This window comes from Candoia aspera, chromosome 1 (genome assembly GCF_035149785.1).
Source record: "Candoia aspera isolate rCanAsp1 chromosome 1, rCanAsp1.hap2, whole genome shotgun sequence".
Taxonomy (NCBI): Eukaryota; Metazoa; Chordata; class Lepidosauria; order Squamata; family Boidae; genus Candoia; species Candoia aspera.
This window is the reverse complement of record NC_086153.1, coordinates 85,454,133-85,476,874: the sequence shown is the minus strand read 5'-3', so window position 1 is coordinate 85,476,874 and position 22,742 is coordinate 85,454,133. Positions and strand designations below refer to the sequence as shown.

General features: G+C 37.2%; 1 protein-coding gene across 1 annotated transcript in view; it reads left to right on the top strand.

The window, feature by feature from the left end:
* The window catches only part of MTHFD1L (methylenetetrahydrofolate dehydrogenase (NADP+ dependent) 1 like), a 110,357-nt gene that overhangs the window by 34,000 nt on the left and 53,615 nt on the right, over positions 1-22,742 (top strand). Inside the window, exons 14-20 of the mRNA XM_063293842.1 lie at positions 817-924; positions 2,884-2,958; positions 5,335-5,437; positions 8,025-8,101; positions 9,051-9,191; positions 12,942-13,010; positions 15,047-15,158. Of these exons, the coding sequence (XP_063149912.1) occupies positions 817-924; positions 2,884-2,958; positions 5,335-5,437; positions 8,025-8,101; positions 9,051-9,191; positions 12,942-13,010; positions 15,047-15,158 (685 nt within the window). The remainder of the gene's footprint in view (positions 1-816; positions 925-2,883; positions 2,959-5,334; positions 5,438-8,024; positions 8,102-9,050; positions 9,192-12,941; positions 13,011-15,046; positions 15,159-22,742) is intronic.

The window sequence follows — 22,742 nt, the reverse complement described above, 5'->3', positions numbered from 1 at the left end:
TGCAATTCCCACCATGCTGGAAGGCAGCTGGGGCAGGATGTAGCATTGCTTTTAACATTTATGATTATAGTTTGATTTTATTGTAAACTGCCCAGAGTCCTTCTTTTGGGGGAGATGGGCAGTGATTAAATTTGAATAATAAATAAAAATAAAATAAATAAATTGCAGGACAGCTCAGGGCCAGACACCACAAGAGCTTCCAAAACAAGGGTTAAGCAAGGCATTCCTGGAAGGAATTGCCTCTCCAGTTTCTAGTGCCCTCCACCCAAGAAAGCTACTTCCTCTCCTTGTACCAGGGCCCATCCTGAATAATTTCATACATTGCATTGCATTTTAGATTGAGACAGTTTTCTCAGGGACATTAATTAAACTATTCAATTAAGGAAACACACGAGAAGCTTTACTTGCCACCCAGAATTTTCATTCTCACAGAAGTTGAGGTGGATTCACACAATTATTTTAAAACACATGCCATTTTTGTTCCTCTCTATTCAGATCATAAATCAAAATGATTTCTAAATGAATCTCTGCAAATCAACCACAGCCTGCCACATTAAAAAAAAAGTAATATTTTCAACTTTCCTGTATGAATTTCTGCTTAGGTCAGGAGAACTAAGTTATTGAACACAGAACTGAGACCATCTATAGCGCAGTAAATCACTTCAACCACAGCAGTTATGATTTCCTAATATTTCAAATTGCTCAACTGAACTACTAATCCTGCAAGTGAAAGTGTTTGGATGGGTTGAAGCAACTGACACTAGTTTAATGGAGTGTGCAAAAAGAATGTCTTCCTTATTTTTCATTCCTATATAGTTCAACCTTCACTTAACTGGTGATATTCATGCCATTACTGCAGCAAATAATTTGCTAGCTGCTGCCATAGATGCTAGGATTCTACACGAGAACACTCAGTCTGATAAGGTAAGAGTAATCCTTCACTCCACAGTAATTTGCTGTGAATTGCAATTTTAAGAATACAGTAATTAAAACCATTTCAAATATTTCATCATTGACCTCTAGAAATGTGAAGGTCTGCGACCTGTGTGGGGAAGAGAGAAAGTTGGATTTTTCCCCCTGTTTTGCTCCCTCTGAATCCTCCCTCCCTCCCTCCCTAAAATAAAAATGCATTATGAAGTAGGTTTTTTTTTAATTATGACAGAGTCAAGATTTCAACCCTTTCTGACCCTACCATGATTTTTAAAAACCATATATATGACTTCTGATGGACCTTCTATTCTCACAGTCTGATAAAGATCTCTCGCCCATCCCAATGCCATTACATTCTTATTTTTATTGTATTTATAACTGTTTTGGTTTTTTATTTTATTTTATTGTAAACCGTCCAGAGTCCCTCCTTGGGAGGGAGATGGGCGGTGATAAAATTAGGTGGATGGATGGATGGATGGATGGATGGATGGATGGACGGACATCAGAACAGTGCTGGCTCTGGGGGCTACTACTGTTTTCAAAAGAGAAGGCAGAAGAATTGAGTGCATACTGTAGCTCATGCTTGTAGACATTAATGGATTGGTTTCTCTGCTCCAGACAGTCTGACTAGGACTCAGAGAACTTGGAATGCAGTGTAGTGGGCAGTAGTCCATGTATTTAGATTACCAACAAGAAAAAGATACCCCCTAAACATTTTGTAACTGGGAAGAGCTCCTAGTGCTGGCCCTAGTTCCTTGCCTTTGAGATCTGTCAAAGACCAAAGGTATTTTGTAGTGTGGAGGCTCATCTTCTTTTCATTTCTGCTTGTTAAATCAAAAATTGTTTGTGGTGCTCTTGCTGATGGAGTTGTACAATTATAGAAAGCTTGGATCAGACCATTTAATATGAAATCTTTCTTATTAAAGTTGCTGTCCTGGACATGTGCTATATTATTAGAAATGGCCCAAAACAGATGCAGAGGCCCAGTTGGCCATGCAGGTATTCCTGTTTTGAGAAAGATAGGTATGTCGCAACACTGATAGTGATCCCATACATACACAGAAATCTTGGGCTGGAAAAGATGCAGCCCATCACATTTAGGACAGTCTGTTAATTGTGGCATGCCACACTTCAGATCTGTAAGTTTAATTATTATATGCACTGCATTTTCTCATAAAAACGTATTTTAATGTTGAATTGAATGTTGAATTGAATGTTTCTCCTAAAATGCAGAGAGTTTGGATTGCAAAGTCATAGGATAAGGGTTAGTTCTTTGCTTAGATTCAACATTATATAAGCTTTAGTTTGATTTTCCCTTTCTGTTTTGAATTGCCTTTCACATTTGGTGCAAAAAGGGAATGGGAAATCTAAGACAAAGTGATGGACTTTGTTGTGGCCATCTCTCAGTTCTGGGAGTTGCAATGCAACACTTGAGGAGGGAGCCAAGTTGGGGAAAATGGCTTTTGAGTGACTCAAAAATTAGTTCCAATCTGCTGTGTAAATAAGAACAGATCTTGTTTCCAGGGCTGGACTGCTTAAGGCATCAGGCAAGAAAGAAATTAGATTCCCTATCAAAAAGTCTCCAAGTGGATGGGTGGTGATGGTTAAATAAATGCTGTGCTTAAGGAAAGAGTTACAGTAAATGCAATTCTGCCCCCTAAACCTGACACACACTGGTAAGGTTTTCAAGGGAAGTACAGCAGTCTGTCTGCTGGATCCCTCCTTTCCCATTCACATGCATTTTACTAATTATGACAACTCATTTTATAGCACCTGGTTCTTTTTCCTTTTAAAACTACAGTGAATGGAGGCGCATTTGGAACAGCATCAGAACATGTGCACAAAGCTTGAACAGAACTATGAGCATACTCATTATAGTGAAAGAAATCTGTCTCTAATAACTGATAGGACTAGCACTTTTCTTACTGACTTTTATTGTTATATTCTTTACAGGCCTTATTTAACAGATTGGTTCCATTAGTTCATGGGGAAAGGAAATTTTCAGCTATACAGCTTGCACGCATGAAAGTAAGTCATTTTCAAACTTGAAGGAATATCTCAGAGATTCTCTTAGAAGACATTGGTTTGGGCTTTTCTTTTTTAAATTAAAAAAATTAAATTAAAGTGGGTTCAGCTTTTAATATGACATGAGGAGGAGGAGGAGGAGGATTCTAATAAAGGCAGTCATGCCTACACACAAGAATAGGAAATGAAATAAATGTAGCTATTTGCTTCCACCGTATAGAAATGTGTATCCTTTGAAAGAGAACAAGGCATTTTCATGTGCTTTCAGCAACTGACATTTTTACAGCTGTTAAAAAAGTGGTTGGTAGCTTTAACTTACAGTCCAGTGGATCTTGAGGTGAATAAAAAGTATTGACTTGCAAATACAATATATTTGTACTCTTGGCTATTTAATTTCAAGTAGACTGCCAAGCTCCAAATGATCATGTGAGGATGGGAAAGAGGGGTTGTGTATAGACTGCCCACATCTTTGCAAAAGGCAAGGTAGACTCAGAGTAATTATATGCTTCAGGATTATTTAAGAAACTGGATAAATCTTTAAATTAATGCCACTTAGTACTTGAGTGGGGGGATGTTAAAAGATTATGTAGGTATCTTGAGGAATTCCACTGATTTTTCTCACTGGTGTTACAGATTTTTTTCAGAATACAAATAGCTGACTGGAAATGTAAAACAAGGAGCAGGCAGTATCTATCTTAACAGTTAAATGTCTTCTCCAGGAATTTTACTAAATTTTATTCATTGTGATTCTCAGTCTTGCACAGGAAAACCATTCTGCCATACATTTTGGTATATAAATGTACTGAATGTATTTAATCCCATTGGGGGACAGGGACAGTAATATAAATCTAATAAATAAATAAATAAAATAATTTCGCTAACCTTCTGCTAAGGTAACTGTAGTTGCTTAAAATGCTGATAAACATATTTTTTAAGAAAGTGGAGGAAAGAGAAAGAACCTAGTTTGGAATGGAAATCATAATTGTACAAATTAGAATACATTTGATATCAAATCTTGATTAATAATAATTACAACATGTTGATTTATATAATATGACAGCTTAATTTATGGGGCCAGCTAGCATTTTTGATAACCATAGGATGGCATTGGATGGCTGCAAATCCTCCAAGCACTCTTTATTTTTAACTATCACTTGCATTTTGGTCTGCCCAGTTGTTATGTTGAAAATAAAACAGGATAAGATGAGGTCTACATTTATACCTGCTATAGAGTAACACTTGGAGGTGCTTGTGTGGAATAAGCCAATTTTCCCCAATCTGGTACCCTTCAGATGTGTTGGATTATACTTTTCATCCTCTCCAATTAGCATGCTAATGGTCAGTGCTGGCTGGGGTTAACACAAAGCCACCTAATTGGGGTCTTCTGGGATAATCCATTAAATTTTTTTTCATAATGATATTTTTCTTTGCCAGGTTTCTTCCTCTTGCTTTACATTTTGATATCTAAGTAATTAGTAGTGCATTGACTAGATTCAAGGCTGTATATTTGTAAGAATTTCTTGGGCCTTTTAGCAACAAAGAAGATGTGGCAGGGGAAGAACTGTTGTGATCAAAAGAAAGGAAAAAGAACTTGGAATTCAGTTCCCCTCTTCCATTTTTCATGCCCTACAGAATTAGGAAAGGAATTGGTCTCTGATCCTGTTCTCCATACACAGCAGTCTTATCTGCTAGGTTAAAGGAGGCCATTCAAGATATTAGTTTAACTACATACATTGAAGATTCAATAACTGCCTCTTATTGAGTCTCGTATTAGCAGTTTCACTTCTAGGTCTACCAGATATCTACAGGATGGAGGTCAGCCCCATAGACAGCTGGATCCAGAATACTTTTGCTACACTGAGGAGTCTCTGATACTAATACAGTGTTCCTCTCATAACCTCTTATCTTGTTTATCATAAAGATGGCTGAACTTCAGTGGAGTGTTGTGCTCCTCAATGCAAACAGGACCTTCACCACCCAGTATCCTATAGACATATTCATCACCTTACATTGTATGCAGCAATTAGCTGATAGGGCTTGTACCTTCTTTCACAATCTTTCAACCATTTTTGTTGTTTCATGCTAACATCACACTTCATTCCCAAGATGTATTAATGATAGTTGCTGCTGCTTTTCCTCCTCTTTCTTCTTCCAATGGAAAAAAAAATTGGAATATCTGTCACATAAACCTCTTTCTGCTTGATTTCTACATTTAAAAAAATGCAGTGGGTCAGATCAGGCTTTGGGAGCGGTGTAGACACAATTTAGCGTGCATGAGAAGCAGTTGCATGCCCTGCATAGGGTGCTGCATGTACTACGGTGGGGCGTCTAAGTGAGTTGTGTATGTGTTCCTATCTCTTTCTCTTTATTCGTTTTTAGAGGCTGGGAATAACCAAAATAGATCCTGATTCGTTAACCGCAGATGAGATTAGCAGACTTGTGCGACTTGATATAGACACATCTACAATAACATGGCAAAGGGGTAGGTGCTAGAATACAAGGGGCCTTCATCTAGTCCACTCTGGTCTTGCATAAAGTCATCAACTGGATGCCTTCTGGAAAGTTTTCAACTACAACATAAACAATTATTTTTGAGAGAAGCAGAATTTTGTATATGGTTTTTGGCAAAAGTTTCTCCTCAAAACCAATTATACTTGTTCAGTGAAGAGGAAAAGAAGTCTGCATTTGCTCAAATGTCTTTTGTTATTTGATGATGAGCTCTGGGAGGAAAGGAAAATCTGGTACTATCCTTATTGGTATTTTGGTTTTATGTTAATAAGTATAATCTTGATTTTTCCTGTGTGTTCTGTACTTTGTGACATTTCCAGTTCTAAAAATTCAAACTCCCCCCTTCTTTTTTTTAACTCATGGTTTTAGTGCTAAAGTGGCTGAAGACCCACAAAGACTCAACATAAAAGCTATGCAAATGTTCTTACCATTCCTTAAGCTTTTTGCAAAATGTGAGAATATGAGAGGTCCTGCTGTAAGGATTCCCCCCACCCCCAGTGAAAGCAGCATGGGCAGCAGCTTACAGGGAAAGCTGTGGTGTAACTATTCTTGATTTTGTTAATTTTTCACAATACTACAGAAACTGGAAAGGGGAGAGGGTTGGTGACAATCATAAACAGCGGCTCGGTAATAAGTAAGCCAAAAAGTATACATTTTGTGTCTCCTCAGAAACACAGTATGTTCTGTGAGTGTGTGAAAGTATTGGGACCTTGTATTCCAGCCACAGTCTATTTCTGATACTCAGAGGTCCCACCTTCTGATAAACCTGCATTTAGAATTGGGTGAAGGGACCTTACATAATAGTGTTGGATGTAGACTTTCTCCAATAGGCATCTGTGGAGAAAGCAAGAAAACCCGTGACTTACATATTTATTCTGGTGCCAGGATGAAATACAAAAGGGTAGGGTTTGCCTTATGACATCACAACACACGTTTCGCCATTTTTTTCATCATTGCAGCTAGTAGCAGATACTTACGCTTCTTCCATGCAATCAGGACCCTGACTGGACATGATTTCTGTTTATCTGGAAGAGGCCTGTGCACATCTGCATGTGTGTGGCCCTCTGTTCCTGCTGTCACAGGCTGACTGTGGTCATAGAGTAGAAGTATCTATCCAGCAGATGGAATTTAGCATACTAACTAAACATAGAACAAATATATAACGAGTTTTGGTAAGAGGCAAGTAGTAAATCTAGGTTGCACAACTCCAATTACCTATCCATGCATAAGATTATAAACTTGTCCCCATTTTAGATGTAGTATGGAACACCCCTATGAGCTGGTCACTACATTCTTCTTCCATGGTATTGCAAGGTGAAAATAATCTTCCTTCAACAGCTCCAAAATGAGAAGCACAATTGCAAGACCATTAAGAAAATATCTGCAACTCAAGAGTTTTTAAACATTCTGTATTTGTGGCCTACAAAAAGTTATTGCAGAAAGCCTGTTTGATCTTCGTAAGTTAGTGGTGTTTTTTTTCCCATATACATATTGAATCAAAATACCATATAATGTCTTATTAAACAAAAAAGGCTTCCTTAAATTTCTGCATTCTACATTGCAGTAGAACAGCATGGCTTCTAAGTTTTTCTTATGTATGTATGTATGTATGTATGTATGTATTGATCAAAGTTACACAGCCACCCATCTACCAGAAGGAACTCCAGGCACCAAACAGAATAAAAACACAGTACCTAAAAAAGACAATTTAAAGCATATTCATGTTCATTGTTTATCTAAATGTAACAGTAAAGCCTCTTTCAAGCCAGGTTTAACTCCTGGTGACTTCATGGACATGTCAATGTTGTTTTCTTGGTAGCAATATGGAAGTGGTTTAATCTTCTTTCTTCTGGGATGATGATATTATCATCATCATCATCATCATTATCATCATCTTCTAAGAGTCTAGTCTACAGCTTTGGTATTCCCTGGAGATCTCTCATCCAAGTATTAACAAAGTCTTTAAATTTCTCAAATTATACACATTTCCGACAATAACTGGCTCCAAGGGTAATTTGGATTGTTCTGTGAACATTTTTAATTGAAAAATGAGATTCTAATGATGAATGATCAGAAAAATGCTCAATTTGGAGAGAGTTCTTAGAATAGGTCATGACGTCTTTGTAACTGAAAGGTTAAGGTCTCCTGTGGACAAAGTTTAGAGCAAATAATTTTATAGGCTTTTTCACATGATTTTGAGATTTTGCTAAGTAGTATTTTGAAGTGCCTTTTGGTTTTGTATCTACATTAAAATATTAATATTTGAGAAGGAATATTATAAACATTCTATATTCATTGTATTGCAATAACATCATTGTTCCAGTCCCGTGTTAAAGTTCGCAGAAACATTCTGCTACTGTATTCTGCCACAGTTCCATGCTTCCATAGCCTTTCAAAAGAATAATAACAGGCATTAAAGATCATGAACTGTGCACATGTTTAAATTATATCTGTAATATATCAACAGGGTGAGATATGCAGACAGTTCCCATGCAGTTTTGGTAGAAGAACAGAGCCTCTGATACTTTAGTAAATGTTTCAGCTTTTCGTTTTCCTTTCAGTGGTGGATACAAATGATAGATTCCTTAGGAAAATAACAATTGGCCAAGCAAATACAGAGAAGGGATTTTCTCGCCAGGTAAGTAAAGTTCCAATAGTTTGTATGTTTGAGATTAAATTTCATGTAGTCTGTATGATGTTTCTTGCTATTATTTCAGTAAATTGATACACTAAGGTTTAGAAATGAATGAATCTGCACTATAACCTGATACACAGTTTAGGATCATAGTTCCTGTTCATATTAAACATAGTATATGTTTATTCCAGAAGTTCAATGTTTTACTACCTATTAAGTGTGTAGATGAATAATTTCATTTAAGTGTAGAATTAGTTATAGTTTGAAAAAATATGTAGAACTAGAACTCAATAGGTTACCTCTATTGATAAATTAGCTCAAAAGTGGTATGCATGAAATAGCCACCTGAGATTCCAATATACTCTTGAGAGCACTGCATTTAGCAAGCCTATTGCTAAACAAAATAAGCCTAAGAGAAGGTTGACCAGGTGGAATGTACAGTCTTCTTCAAGCTTGATGCAGTGGGCAGGTGGGCCTAGCTCTTTATATAAACACACCTGGAGAACTAACTAGAGAAGAAATTGTTCTTCTGAATAACCATAAAGGCAGATGGTAATGTTGACCTTTACTACATTAAATGTAGTAAAGTAGTAGGTTATAAGCTTTGCCCAGGGCTACAACCATTTAGCCACCATTTCTAGGACTCATCTAGGTAGTAAGCTTTCAGGGTTTTGTCTAGCACCGTGCTGATCTTGCCAGCTTTGTAGAACAGTAGAGAACAATATAAAGTCTCCTTCAAGTGAGCTTCACACATTGTCTAAAAAAATTATAGATTGCTTTGTTGTTTTCTTAGCAAGAATATACAAGTGGTTTCCGTGACCTTTTTCTGAGTATTTTTTTTAAACTTTCCAGTCTAGCTGACAGCTGTGAGATTATGCTAGGCATGTACATTATCCAAGTATGAGCTTCAAGTGTGTGTCTATCTTCTGTATCTTTCCTTTTCTGTTCACAGACTCAGTTTGATATAGCTGTTGCAAGTGAAATTATGGCAATCTTAGCACTAACCAGTAGCCTGTGTGATATGAGAGAGAGACTGGGAAAAATCGTAGTTGCTAACAACACAAAAGGGCAACCTGTGACAGCAGAAGATTTGGTGTGTGTTATTTATTCATTTATAATGTTTTCATCATGCTTCAGTGACTTTCACTCTCAGTGGTTGACAAGCAGCAACGTGATAGACAATAATACAGTAATCATAAAAATAATCAAATTTATCAAACAGTAATACAATCAAACAACTAAATTATAATAATTAAACTGTGCCACCATATATCATCAGACAAAACCTCACCAATTCCCCAGGCACTTCTTTCTATGCATGTCTCGGTCCCCAAATGCATGTTGGAAAAGTGAGGGTGCAAATTCTATATCTGGTGGGAGGGCAGGAGCTGCTCTCCTGGATACAATACTCTTTTTTAAATACTGTATCTTAGCAAGGGGTGGGGAGTCTAAGCAAGCGCTCTGTAGGCGAGCCTTGGTCAGGCAGAGTCTGTTTGGAGTAAGTGATCTCAGTCAGGCTCTAAGGCGTGTAGGACTTTAAAGGGGATCACAACCTTAAAAAGCACCTGAAAACAGATTGGCAACCAGTGTACAAATACAGGGTGGGAAGATGCCAAGACTATTACAATCAGTAAAGAGCACAAGGCAGTAGTTCGCACAGTATTTGTGTTATATGACAATATTGTGTTTTCCCAGTTAACGTGCAGACCACTGCATTTTGCAGTTTTTGCTGTTTCTGTATGAGCTTTGAGCATGTAATGCTTTTTTAAAATGCTTCTTTGGGTTTAGAAATACAGTGCAGCTAAGGGATAGTATGCTATCTACCTATTTATGAAGCAGTTGCTCAAACAAACCAGCCATTTGTCTACATTCTCCTTGCTTTTTAAAAAAGCACTTTAATCACTTGCTTTCCCATTGCTTTAATCACTTTTGGCGAGGAGAACATGGGAAAGCAACTGCAAATAACTATTTGTAGAACATTAATAACAGTATCCTAAATGTTTGGTCTCAAAAAAATCTTATTTTCACTTGAGTACCTATTTCAATTAACACTTAGCATGTATTCGATTAACACTTAGCACGTATTCGATTAACACTTAGCGTTTTTTAAAATCACTTTGTTTTCTGTCTCTGTAAAATCTTTTCATAAGTTTTTACAATTCCTTATTTAATATTCAGCCAAAACCACTAATTCCTTCTTTCTTTTATTTCTTTCGGATGTGAATAATATTTAATATGCCCAGCAACTTTCCTTTGGTCTGAATTTCAAGAGTGCTTCACATCTTCAGCATAGTGTAATGAAATCTAAAATACACATTGACTGATGAAAACCAGATGCTTCAAGGAATGGAGATGGGAGGAGGTAGAGAAGGAAAGATAAACTGAATATTTAATAAACTCAGAAGCTCCTTTCAAAAGTATAATGGTTTTTTAGAAAGCCCGCCTCAGTAATGGAACTACAGAATTTGTTGCCAAAATATGGTGTTCATTGAGCACAGCCTTGAAGACTGGATTGCAATTTGGCTGCTATATCGTAACAAAATGTTTGATGGATGGATGCCATATCTTCATGGTAAATTAAACTGGCATCCTCAAGATTAGTATTTCAGCAGTCTAAAGGAATATTAAACAAATATGTAGCTATTTATATAGTAATGACATTTCTCAGGTTACTGTGGGAAGACCTTTGAAAAATATAGAAATACAGTACAGTCACCTACATGGTAATTTACTCATTTTATAAAGAGTGTACAGGTAAGGATATTGTCTGCAACCTCTTGGATCTAGTCATTTAGGTGCTTCATTTCAGCTACAGAGCAAATAACTTTTCAAAGGCCACTTTAATTCTTTATAGAATACTTGAAAACAAAAAACAAAACCCTTGTACAAAGAAAATATCCAAATGGAGATACCAGATATATTTCTTTACAATGAATCTGAGTTAAGACAATCTTTAAAAATTTCATTGAAAACCCAAACTCAGTTTTAATCTAAGAAGCACAGTTTGGGACCATTAATGAATCATCAGACAAATTACGTTGAATACTAAAGAACCTGAAAATGGGTTGGGAAGCCTGGAAGTCAATTGTAGATTTTAAAACTGATATCTATTGATTGATTATGTGCCATCAAGTCAGTGTCAACTCTTAGCGACCACATATATAGATTTTCTCCATGAATAACAGATTGCTAAATTCTGAAAATATAGCAAACTTGGCTTTTAGGTTGTCACTACTTGAACAATTTATAGCTACTTCCCTTTAAAAAAAAAAAAGGAAAGCCATCTACATTATGACCTTGGGTCTCTGCCAGTTATTTTAAGGAACTTGTGCAGATTGAGGCAATGCCCTTTTCCTCTTACAGCTTGTCAGCTGATGTTGAAAGTGCCACATCTATGCTTGAATTTGCATAAAACAAGGAATAGTAGCCATTGAGAGAGTTAATTGCCTTCACCATAAATTGTGGCAATGAATTCCACTTAACTCTGTGTTGAAGGAAAAAGACCATCCATTTGTATATCCTGTATTTCTTACAGTACGTTAGATGACAGCAGGTTCTGCTGTTACAGAAAACAGAGGAATACAATACTCCACTCTAGGCATGATTTTAGTGATCCAACCACATTTTAAGAAAAATGATTAAAAGCCCCAAATGTTGCTGGTAACCATTACTATAAAGAAGATGCTGTAACTTCTTAAACCTTCTCATTTCTCTTTGCAGTACCTTTCCCAGCTCTTCAGTGACCATTTCAAAATGGGGCCTAATCCAAATCTTGCCTCACATTTTTATATGAAAAGCAGTAAGACACTAGCAATGTTAATAATGCTCTAATGATTTCAGTAGTAGCTGCTCTCATGCTCCTTGGTCTGATGAAAAAGTAGTCAGGAGAGACTGGTTGCTGGAATTGGCTGGTTCTCCCAGACTTTCCTCTGCTGGCATTTTACAAGCGCTCTCACAATGTGTGCTAGAGGTGCTTGCCCACTGATAAAATGGCTGCCATGGGAGACAAAGAGTTACAAACTACTGATTTATCAGAATGCGAGCTGCTATCTCCTTCCTGCCCCGTATCATCACTTGTCTATCTGTCCTTGCTTACATTTGTCCTTTATATTGGCAGGAGGCTAGATGCTCAAACTTATCTCTAGGATGCAACTCTCCATTTTTATTTCCTCTGAAAACTTATGGGGCCCATTTATGTTCTAGGGGCATTCTTAAGATATAGATAGGCTGGTGCTTTACAGGTGGGGCAAGGAACTCGGTAGGCATTGTGGGAAAGATCCACAGTGCACTGGCATTCCTGAACATCAGGTTGGGGACCTCAGCTTTGAGGCTTAGAGAAGGCAGCATGAATGAGCTGGACAACTATTTTTCTTCAAAAGAAGCCTTCCCCCCTCTTGAGTTTCCAAGCACTACCTTTGATTTCTGCCAAGTCCAGCACAATCTGAGGCAGATCTTCCCCTTGTTCTAACACATGTAGAAATCCTGGGAAAAGTAGTAATCATGAATAATGGCAAGCTAAGAAACCAAGTAACACTTTGTTGACCTGTGCCCCAATATATTTTTACATTTGGTGCAGGTTATTACTTTCAAATTATATTGTTTAAATGTTGTAAATCAGAAAGTTCTTTACAGTTTATAGAAATGGAGGCCATTCTTCTTTCTTGTTTCTTTTAAGCTGTGATACCATCATACTATAAAGCTAGAATAATCCATTCTAGTTTCATCCATTCGAGGTTTGTTTGTCTTTACCTAAATTAGTTGATGCCTGAGGTTAGTTTGCTTGAACTTCTTCGTTTCAAGTAACATTAACCTTAAAACTAAAACAAAAGTCTCTTTGTTTCAGGGAGTAACTGGTGCTTTGGCAGTTTTGATGAAGGATGCAATTAAACCAACATTGATGCAGACTTTGGAGGTGAGTCCAATCATCTGCAATCCAAGGCTTCATTTTCCTTCTTCATAAGACTGAGTTGCCAGAGCCTATGTTTTTCAAGTTTTTGAACATTTTAAAATTATGTTCATTGGTATTCATCCCCTAGAAAAACAGGGCTCACTGACAGAACAAATTCCCCCTCCCACCAAGTCTATTCCAGTGACTTCTGGGGTTACGAGAAGGGTGGGGCCAAAGAAGGCTGGGAATTGAAAAGGACATCTTCAGCATGACAAGAAAATCCAAAATCTGCTCACATGACATTGGATTATCCCTGAATGTGCAAATGATTATACTGCATGGCATTACTACTTTTCATATTTAATTTGCAGCACACTAAAGTGAAGATGGTAGATAGTTTTGCTTCTGTGTTTTCACAAAAAGTTACACAAAAATTACTATGGGTACTCATTTGTCATTTGTTTTTATTCATGTGTTTTACTTTGTATGCTGCTTAATCTTGAAAAAGCTGAGGTAGCTAATAGTGTTGACATAAAATAATAATCTGAACCTTAGATGCGTACACAAAATAAAAGGTATAAAAAACCTAGAAAATACAAATGCCATGTGCCTGCAAACCCCACCTTCAGTTATAGCACTCCTGCTGTGTCCGAAGGAACAGGCTCACCATTTTCCTGAAGCCCAAGAGGGGTGAAACTAAGCAGATCTCTGTTGGGAGGGTGTTCCAAAGCATGGGGGGCAGTTATATTGAAAATGCCTGCTTCAGAGGCCTGACAAGTGACAGTCCCATGCAGATGGGACCAGAAAGGAATTGAACCTATTTGATCTGGTTGGTTGGGCAGATAAATACCAGAGAAGGTGGTCTCTCAGATAACCAGGTCCAGAGCCAAGTACTACCTCTAGAGCTGTCTGCAGTTGCAGTTCCATGCAGAGGAATTTTACATCAATTGAATCAGTTTAGATCTAAGAATGAAAAAGAGATCTAAGAATGAAAAAAAGATCTAAGAATGAAAAAACAAGCAGGTATTCTATTGTATTTTTCTTTTAACTTCTGCATGTGAAATTCAGTGTATGTACCTATAGCAAGAAGGCTCATTTGATTCTGTGGGGCTTATGTATAAGAGGATATACATTACAGCCTGGTGTATATGGCCTAATTTTAAAAAGCTATGACAATGAGTTGATGGAAGGAGAGGGCTAACTCGCAGTTCACAGCAGCTCTGTACAAAGAGGACCAGATGGTAAAGGAGCGGCAGAGTGTAATGACTGCCTATCCTAAGAGTGAGACTCAGACTCACAAGCCAAAGCTTAAGAATATCTGGTTTATTAAAGAATAGCATGCAAATACAGAGAAAGCTGAGAATGGCGAAAAGCGCGCCAAATACAAAATAAAAACCCTTGGCACAAACGTAATCCCTCCCCTCTCCCAACCGTTTCAAATTCCCCAACCCAGGTGCTGGTAACGAGTTCTTCTGATCTCCTGGGAAGAAAACCTTGAACACAGTAGATAACCCAAACACATTCCATTCCCCTGAAAACAGATAACAAACCCAGGAGAAGGAGTTCGCAGACTCCTCCCAAACAGAACACGCGTTCAGAACTTAACTTGACATGCGAAACGTTACGATGTACAATGCACATTGAAACGGTGAACATGACACAGAGATGGAATATAGAGTAAGTTAATTAATTGTTCACATTAATTATGAAATTGTTATGAAGTAACTCAATAAATGAACCTGGATTTGCAACAGAAAACTTTATTTGTGTGTTTAGGGACTCTGTTTAATAATACGCTGCATGCTGAAATATGGCACAATCAGTAGCATGGGGTTGTCCTGTAGGATTCATTGTATTATACCAATAAGAAGACTGGTTAAATTACTCCAATATACCACCTCCAACCATGTCAGGTATTTAACTTAACTTCAGAATGCTGTAATACCAGGTTGGGTATTTAACTTAAAATGATTGCTATCTTGTTCTTAATGTCACATCTATTTAAGCTTTAATAGAGAATATATTCAATATGTCTATTCATTGCTATTATTTTCTTCTAGGGTACTCCAGTTTTTGTGCATGCTGGACCTTTTGCAAATATTGCACATGGTAATTCTTCAGTTTTGGCTGACAAACTTGCTCTTAAATTGGTTGGCGAAGAAGGATTTGTAGGTGAGAAAACTAATATTATTTCAGAATACTGATGTAGGTCTGGAACAGTTTAGTCTGAAATGTATTCCTAGGAATGAATGCCCAACTATGTATTATCTAACAGTACTTGTTTGTGAAATTTTCAGTTTGGGTTAGTTAGTTAGTTAAGATTCTACATTAAAATACCACCATTGAAATTGGTGCTCAAATTAGAGGCAGTAAAATTCCTGACATTATAATAGTTTTCATAGTGGCATGGGATATACATTAAAGAAGGGTTTTTTTTAACACTTCAGTAGTGCTCCAAATCAAATCAGATGAAAGGAGGACTGTTTGTTGAATTCCATTGTTTCATGTACTCTTAGTGGAAGGGAAGGTAATATTTCTGCTTAGACAGGTGTCTTCTGTTTGTAATGCTCAATGATGGACCATAGGCTTTGCTTTCAGGAAATCAAGGCATTCTTTGCTCTGTTCAGGTAGACATAGGGAAAAATCTCTTTCTGACATCATCATGAACTGGTTAGTAAAAACAGCTCTGCGCCTAGAATCATAGTGTTCGAATGGACTTCTGAAGTCATTTTGTCCACCTTCTACCCAGTGCAGGATCTGCTAACACATTTCAGACAAGTGGCTATCCAGCCTCTGTCTGAAAACATCCAATAAAAGGGAATATATCCCTGTCTGAGACAACCTATTCCACGGGTTGTCCGCTCCTACCATCCAGAAATGTTTCCTTACACCTAACCTAAATCTGTTCCCTGTGATTTCATCCAATTGTTTCTGGTCCTGTCCAGAAGTCCATTGAACAGTGGATCAGTGACCTGATTCTGTATAAATCAATTTACAACATTCCTAATTTAAACAAGGCAGATGATTTCTCTGGAACAGGTCTTTCCAGTAGTAGCCCCCCCCACCCGCCCGCCCCATGACATAACTTTCCTAGGATGCTTGATGCCTACTCTTCTAATTCTCCCTGGTTCTCCAACATCCCTTGGTGTTATAGGCTTTCAAATAATTTTATGTCTGGTGTTTTTATTCTCTGCTGCTTCTAGCAGCTATTTTAATTGGCACTGTTTTATTATGTGTTTCTATTGATTTTAGCTATGTTTTACTGCATGCTGTCTTGAAAGCTCATTCTATAAATATCTGCAACAATCTGTACTGATAATTTGTAGAGGCCTGCTGTGATTTGGGGGTTTACTTAGTTTGCTGGCATAAAATATTTATTGGTTTAAGCTAAGAATGCTTGAGAAAATAATAACAGGGTAAATCATTCTGCAGATATTCTGAGTTTCCAGCGGATCCCTGATTTACTGAGTTGTTCTCTGGGGTTTTCCTTAACATAGTGTCATGAATTATTCCCTTGTTAAAAGATTTTAGATGAATGGATTCACACATGAAACAAATATGATAAATTAATTATTCTTTTGGAACTGAAAACAAAATGCATTCGCTGTTAGAATGCATGTTACTGAAACACTGCATGTAGCCTGGTAATTAATTCACTCTTGTAAAAGTCTGGAATGATCTGTAACTAGAGAATAGTGATGCCATAAATCAAGAACAGAGATAGACATATAAATGAAACAAATAAAAACAGGGAATGAATCACTGAATAGAGAATTTAGGTAATTTGTATTGTATTTTGTCCTGACCTGTTGGCTTTTTTTCACAACGTATTTCAAGGGGAGTACATTACAGATTTAATGATTTTAATATAGACTTTAGTGAAGTGAAGGGATTTGTCTTGCTTGGTATGTATAAAGCATACAAAGATCCCTACCTCCATTGGAACACAGGCTTTTTCTGTTGTGTTAGCAGATAATTGGACAACTTTTGGCAAGCTTTTTGAGTGTTATAAACTTAAGTAGAAGAAAGCCCTTATCAGCTGTCCAAATAATTTACTTATTGTATAATACACCGAAAATGCTCATTGAAATAAAATGCCTCATAGTAGTTGCTGAGCTATCTATGCAGTATACATACAGTTTATTTCAAGAAAAGTTATGCCTACCCACACTCCAAAGTCTGCAGCAGGTTTATAAATTTCCTTGTAAAAAAATACTGCAGTCTCAATGTTTAAGTGAAATGGATGCTATCCAAAACTTTCTTATATATGTAACGGAATTTGCTGTATTTCTTTAGTGATAGCCCTTTCTCCAAAAAAGGAAACAAAACCTCAGTTCTTCAGCTGCAAACCTCTTTTGGCAACACAAGCTCAAGTCTTAATATTTGCATTGTTCAAACTTGTTTATAGATGTTTGTGTTTGCTTGACTTCACAAAAAAGTCATCATTTAATGAGTGTTCCAGAGAGAGTTACATTCAGACTCCTAGCTACAGTACATTGTAGTAGTTCCTTTCTACCATTGTGGTCCTATTTCTTTTCTAATTAAGAAAATGCTTTCTTACCTAAATTAAGCTCTCTTTCCCTGAGTGTTGGATCAAATATTGATTAAGAATTGTGCACAAGGAGAATTATTACTCTCAGTGCTTAGCTGCAATTTAATCTTACTCCCCACTGCATTTCAGATAACAGGTGGTGTGAAAAAGCTATAATTTACAGAGAGGTAGCACTACAGTGCTGGTGAAGAGTACAAACTCCTGTCCAATTGGAACACATACACAGTGGTCATTAAAAATACACATATATGTCTGTTTCCTTCGCCTCTGTAATGTGTAAAGAACTTCAAGCTTGCAAGATGTCTCTACTTGGCCAGCCAAATTCCAGGCAAAAGCCCTGCCCTTAAACCCCATTGATCAGACTGCTCTGTCTGCTGAGAGGATTTGGCCCTGAGGAGTGGGGATTTGGGAAGTGAAAATAAATGCAGGAGGATGTATTTCCCACATGTCACCTTGCTCCCAGGACATGTCTTGGGAGGCAGTCAACACTCAGGCTGCTAAAAAATCCCATCCCAGGGTTTAATACAGCTTTCCCCTGGAGAAAAGTTGTATTTCTGTGTTCTATAGCAGCCAATCATGTAAGCAGAGGCAGGAAATCATGTCTCTTGGTTAGACAGTATGCTAAATGTTTTAGAAGAGAAGGGACGTTTGTTGATTTATTTGTTGGTTAAATGCATAGCCTACTTGGCCATAAGTGAATAGTATTCAGCTGTTAAAATTGATGCCAAACACATATTTATCATAATATGAATAAGAATTGTAATATATAAGGAAAATTGAAGGAATGCAGATTTTATTTTTGTCTCTGTCTATATTCTGTCCATTTATTGGAGTTGTTTGTCCTTATGAGACAATGTAGTATTTCAGGGACAAGCTTAGAATTAATAAATCATGAAACAATAGAAAAGTTTGCAAATGAAGAGAGAAAGTATTTTATCTGAAAACTCTTTAACAATTATTCATAAAGACACTGGTTTATTTTCCTCTGTTTCTTTGTCATCCACTTCCCTAATAAGCCATGAGCAAATCTCTGCAAATAATTATTTCTTGTGGGAAATAATCTTTCCAGCATACAGGACTATCATTTGGAATTACATCATAATTTAAACAAAGATTGCCCCAGCGGCCTTGTTTCATTCTCTTCAGCTGTGTCTCTTCTCAGACCAAATACCATAAGAAGCTGGATTATTCCTTGAAAAAGTGTTAATAACTGGGTTTGTTGAGAGACCCAGCGATGATATGTAGAGACAAAAAAAGGAAAGCCACAGCATGATGTTTCCTGTGAAACAGTGTCCAAAGTATATTGTTATAATATTAATTTTATTGTGTTGATTAATTTCCAGGAAAGTATCCCTGGCAATCAATGTCTACATGCAGGCTTGTTTACTTAAAACATAAAATCAATCAGCTCCATTTTTAAGACTCTTAACAAGTTGCTTTATTGTGAAAGTAACATACAGAGTAATAAAATAACATAAAGTCTTAATGTTGCCTTAGTCTAGATCTTATACTCAGGAGTGGCACTATCGATAACAGTCGGACCAGTGCCAATGAAACCATTAGCACAATGACGTAGAGGAAAGGAATCTTTGGGCCAATTCCCAAAAGTCTATTTCAATGAAACGTCATCTCCAAGAAATAAAATACAAACTCTTAGATTTAAACAAAGAATATAAGGAGGAAAATCAAGTTTGATACTATTTGTATTTATACTACTGTGTACACTCAGCAAGTGTATGTTTGCTTACTTAACACATTTATGCTTTACTTACTTTTCTATATGTATGCTGCTTTTTATAAATGTATGTAGTAGAACAGATGAGCCCATAGAAGAAAAGGATGAGTCTCAAACGTCTCCTCCACAAAGCCCTTTGGGTCTTCACACCCTGTCCCTGCTTCCTGCATGGGTTAGCAGCTTTGTAGTTACTGCTGCCACTAGTTGTCTTCCACAGAGCACCCACCTAGCATCTTTCCCCTAATCTCAGTGTGTGTGAGAGAAAAAGCTCTCAGAGTCTGTGCTGCCTTCCTGCTAACTGCTAGGTCAAAAATACAAAAGTTGAAATTATTTCAACAATGCTACCTCCTGGCCTTAAGGATGTGAGATTAGAGTTTTTAGCCTTTGGCTCCTCACTGGGAGATAGACCAACATCACCAAAGATATGCAAAATCAAACTTTACGTATAACCTCCATTAAATGTTCAGTTTTCAAATGCATATATTCAACTTTATAGAAAAGGAATTACAGAGTTGCCTTGATCAGGATTAATAACTAAAAGAAATTTCACAAGAAAAAGCAAAACAGAATGCAACAGAAGTGCTCCAGGCAAACCACAAGATAGTGCTGACTTCTATAGGTAAACATTTTCTCCCTGCGAGATAAGAGATGATGCAAAGTAATATACAGACTACCAAAAGATTATAAATAAAATTAGTATCTTTCTGACTAGTCTGAAGAATAGAATGCATTTTTTTCTCATTTGTACAGAGAAATTATTATTATTGCTATTTATTACCTGCCTTTAACAAGGCACAGAACTGAGCAAACCAACCACAGTAATTTATACATTTTAATGATTGTTTTTATATATACTTTTTGTTTTAATTAATTGTTGTACGCTGCCCAGAGTCACTTTATGAGAGATGGATGGCCATATAAATTATTTATATGATAAATAAATAAATAAATAAAATGATTACAAATAAATCCAATGAAATTAGTTCAGAGTCCAGTAAACAAATATAAACAACCAACACATAGGAGCCCCCCACAAACACACACAACCATAATAAATGTGTTAACCTAATATTGTACACTGGAGTGGAACAACCAGAACCTACACTAACCCACTAATCAAATAAAATATAATTAAAGACCATTAAATTTGTATATAGAAGAGAGCTAATTCCAGATTTGGAAGGCTAGATCCCTAAAGAATGGGAACCTGTCGTCATGACCATGGAGCAAGAAATCAGAAGAAGGTCCTCCTCAAAGAAGAACAAAAAGGACCAGAGGGAGCAATAAGGGCAGGCAGAGAGTGGGGAGTTTTGTGGCTGAACAGCTATAAGCCCAAGCACCAGTAGTTTAAACTGGCCTTTGGCTCAAATCAGGAGCCAGTAAAGAGTCCTATGCTGTATTGAGACATGAGATTAATTTGGAAGGTCATTTGACACTATTCTAGACTAAACTTGGGGGATAGAAAGAAGTATTGAAAACACCTGCCAGGTGACTATCACAATAATCTAGGTATCAGACAAGCAAGGCATCACCAATAAAACTAAAGTCTTGTTGGTCAAAGCCCAAGGCTGCAGGAAACTAGAGGAATCTGGGAGCTCTGAAGACAAACGGGGAAAGACTCAGTAGAAGCTGGGAAGGACAGGCCAAAACACAACAATCTCAGTCTTTTCAATATAGCGCTTAAGGCAATGGGAGGTCATCTAAGAGGAATTGCTACTAAGACATGTCTTGTCACAGTCAACCATGCATTGTTATCAAGGTCTCCAGAAAAACCAATAGGCTTGAGCATTGTGACTGTAACAATGAAATTGGATCCTGAATCAAAGCATCCAAGAAAAGAGTACAAAGACAGTCCTTCAGATTCCATGCTATTTAGGGCTTTCCTGGTTAAGTCCACCCTTGGAATTGTGCCTGGAAAAAGGTAAGTTCTGTTACTGTAGTGCAAGCTGCACAATGGTAGGTGAAGTGGGTTTGTTCCACAGTTTAGTCTCCTGTGAGAACGTTTTTCAAAATGTATAGATAGCAACAGCAGCTGTTACACTCCCTGCCAGCTTGCAAAGATGCATGCTGCATAAAAAAGCAAAGTCACAAGACAGAAGGGATTCCCCAGAACTTAGCATAGTTTTAGCAAATGCCGAGTGTTTTTAGAACCTCTTGATGTTTGCTGTATAAAAGAATTAATTGCCTTTACCTTCTCAATGCTTGTTTTCAGCATTTCAGGTTTGTGGCCTTTATGAAAGATTGATGTGTCAGAGAGTGTTAATATTCTGCTCTGTACATGTCTGCTAACAAACATTGGTCTATCACCATATCTCTTTATAATTTAAAGACCTAATATGCAACACTTCAGCAGATTTTCCCCATAGCAAAATAGAGATAACACAGAGAAATTCTTTGTCAGCCATAGGCAAAATATTCTACATCTTCCCTCCCTCCCTTCCTTCCAGTATTAATCAGATCCATCACACAGTCAAAAAAGCTGCTTCTTGTAACTCATTCCTTTCAGTTCACAAAATAAAGGGATTCTCCAGCTCAGGTTAGACATGCACGAGACGGGAAATGGTAACAGCGGGCCCTCCTCCTCCCTTGCCTGATTTGTGCAATTTATCTTCATATAATGAGCAAAAGTGAATGAGTAAATTCAAGGGCAAATAAACCATTAATTGGGAAGCAGGTATGCTATTAGAGAACAGTAAGCTGCCCAGAGTCACCGTGTGTGAGTTGAACAGCCTTATAAATCTGTTTAATAAATAATAAAAACAAGACTAGAGTCAGGCATGCATCTGAAACTCCATGTGAATTGTCAAGGCAGCAATTTGGAGTTGGAAAGCAGCTTTGTCATCCAACTACATTTCATTAGAGCAGTGTTTCTCAACCTTGGCAACTTGAAGATGTGTGGACTTCAACTCCCAGAATTCCTAAGCCAGCCTTGCTGGCTGGAGAATTCTGGGAGTTGAAGTTCACACATCTTCAAGCTGCCAAGGTTGAGAAACATTGCATTAGAGGATCACTGGTCCATCTTTATGGGCAATACCTTGGGACTCTGCAGTAATTGCTTCAATCTGACATAAAAAGCTTATTTTTGTTTTGGGCACTTTCTAGGACATCATTGAAAACTATGTACTTTTCAATCTGGGAATGATATGATGCTTATCATTGTTTCCTGTGTTGATAAATCAATGCAAGGCTTCATCTTGCAGTTGAGACCATAAGAAATCCCAGTATATATAGTGATTACTTGGGGTAGAAAAAACACTTTGTACACACAGTTCTGTCAACTGAGTGGGATTCTCTTCATTAAGGGAAAAACATAGTTTACAGTAAATATATGGAGCGTCTTCTAGTGTTTTTGTTTCTTTTTGGTGGGCCTACATTGTTGGGAAAAAAAATAAGCTTTTATGATAATGGAATGTTATAAAGGGATGTGTTAGCCATTTGGTGGCCTGTGACTTAAATTGGGGCAGAGCTC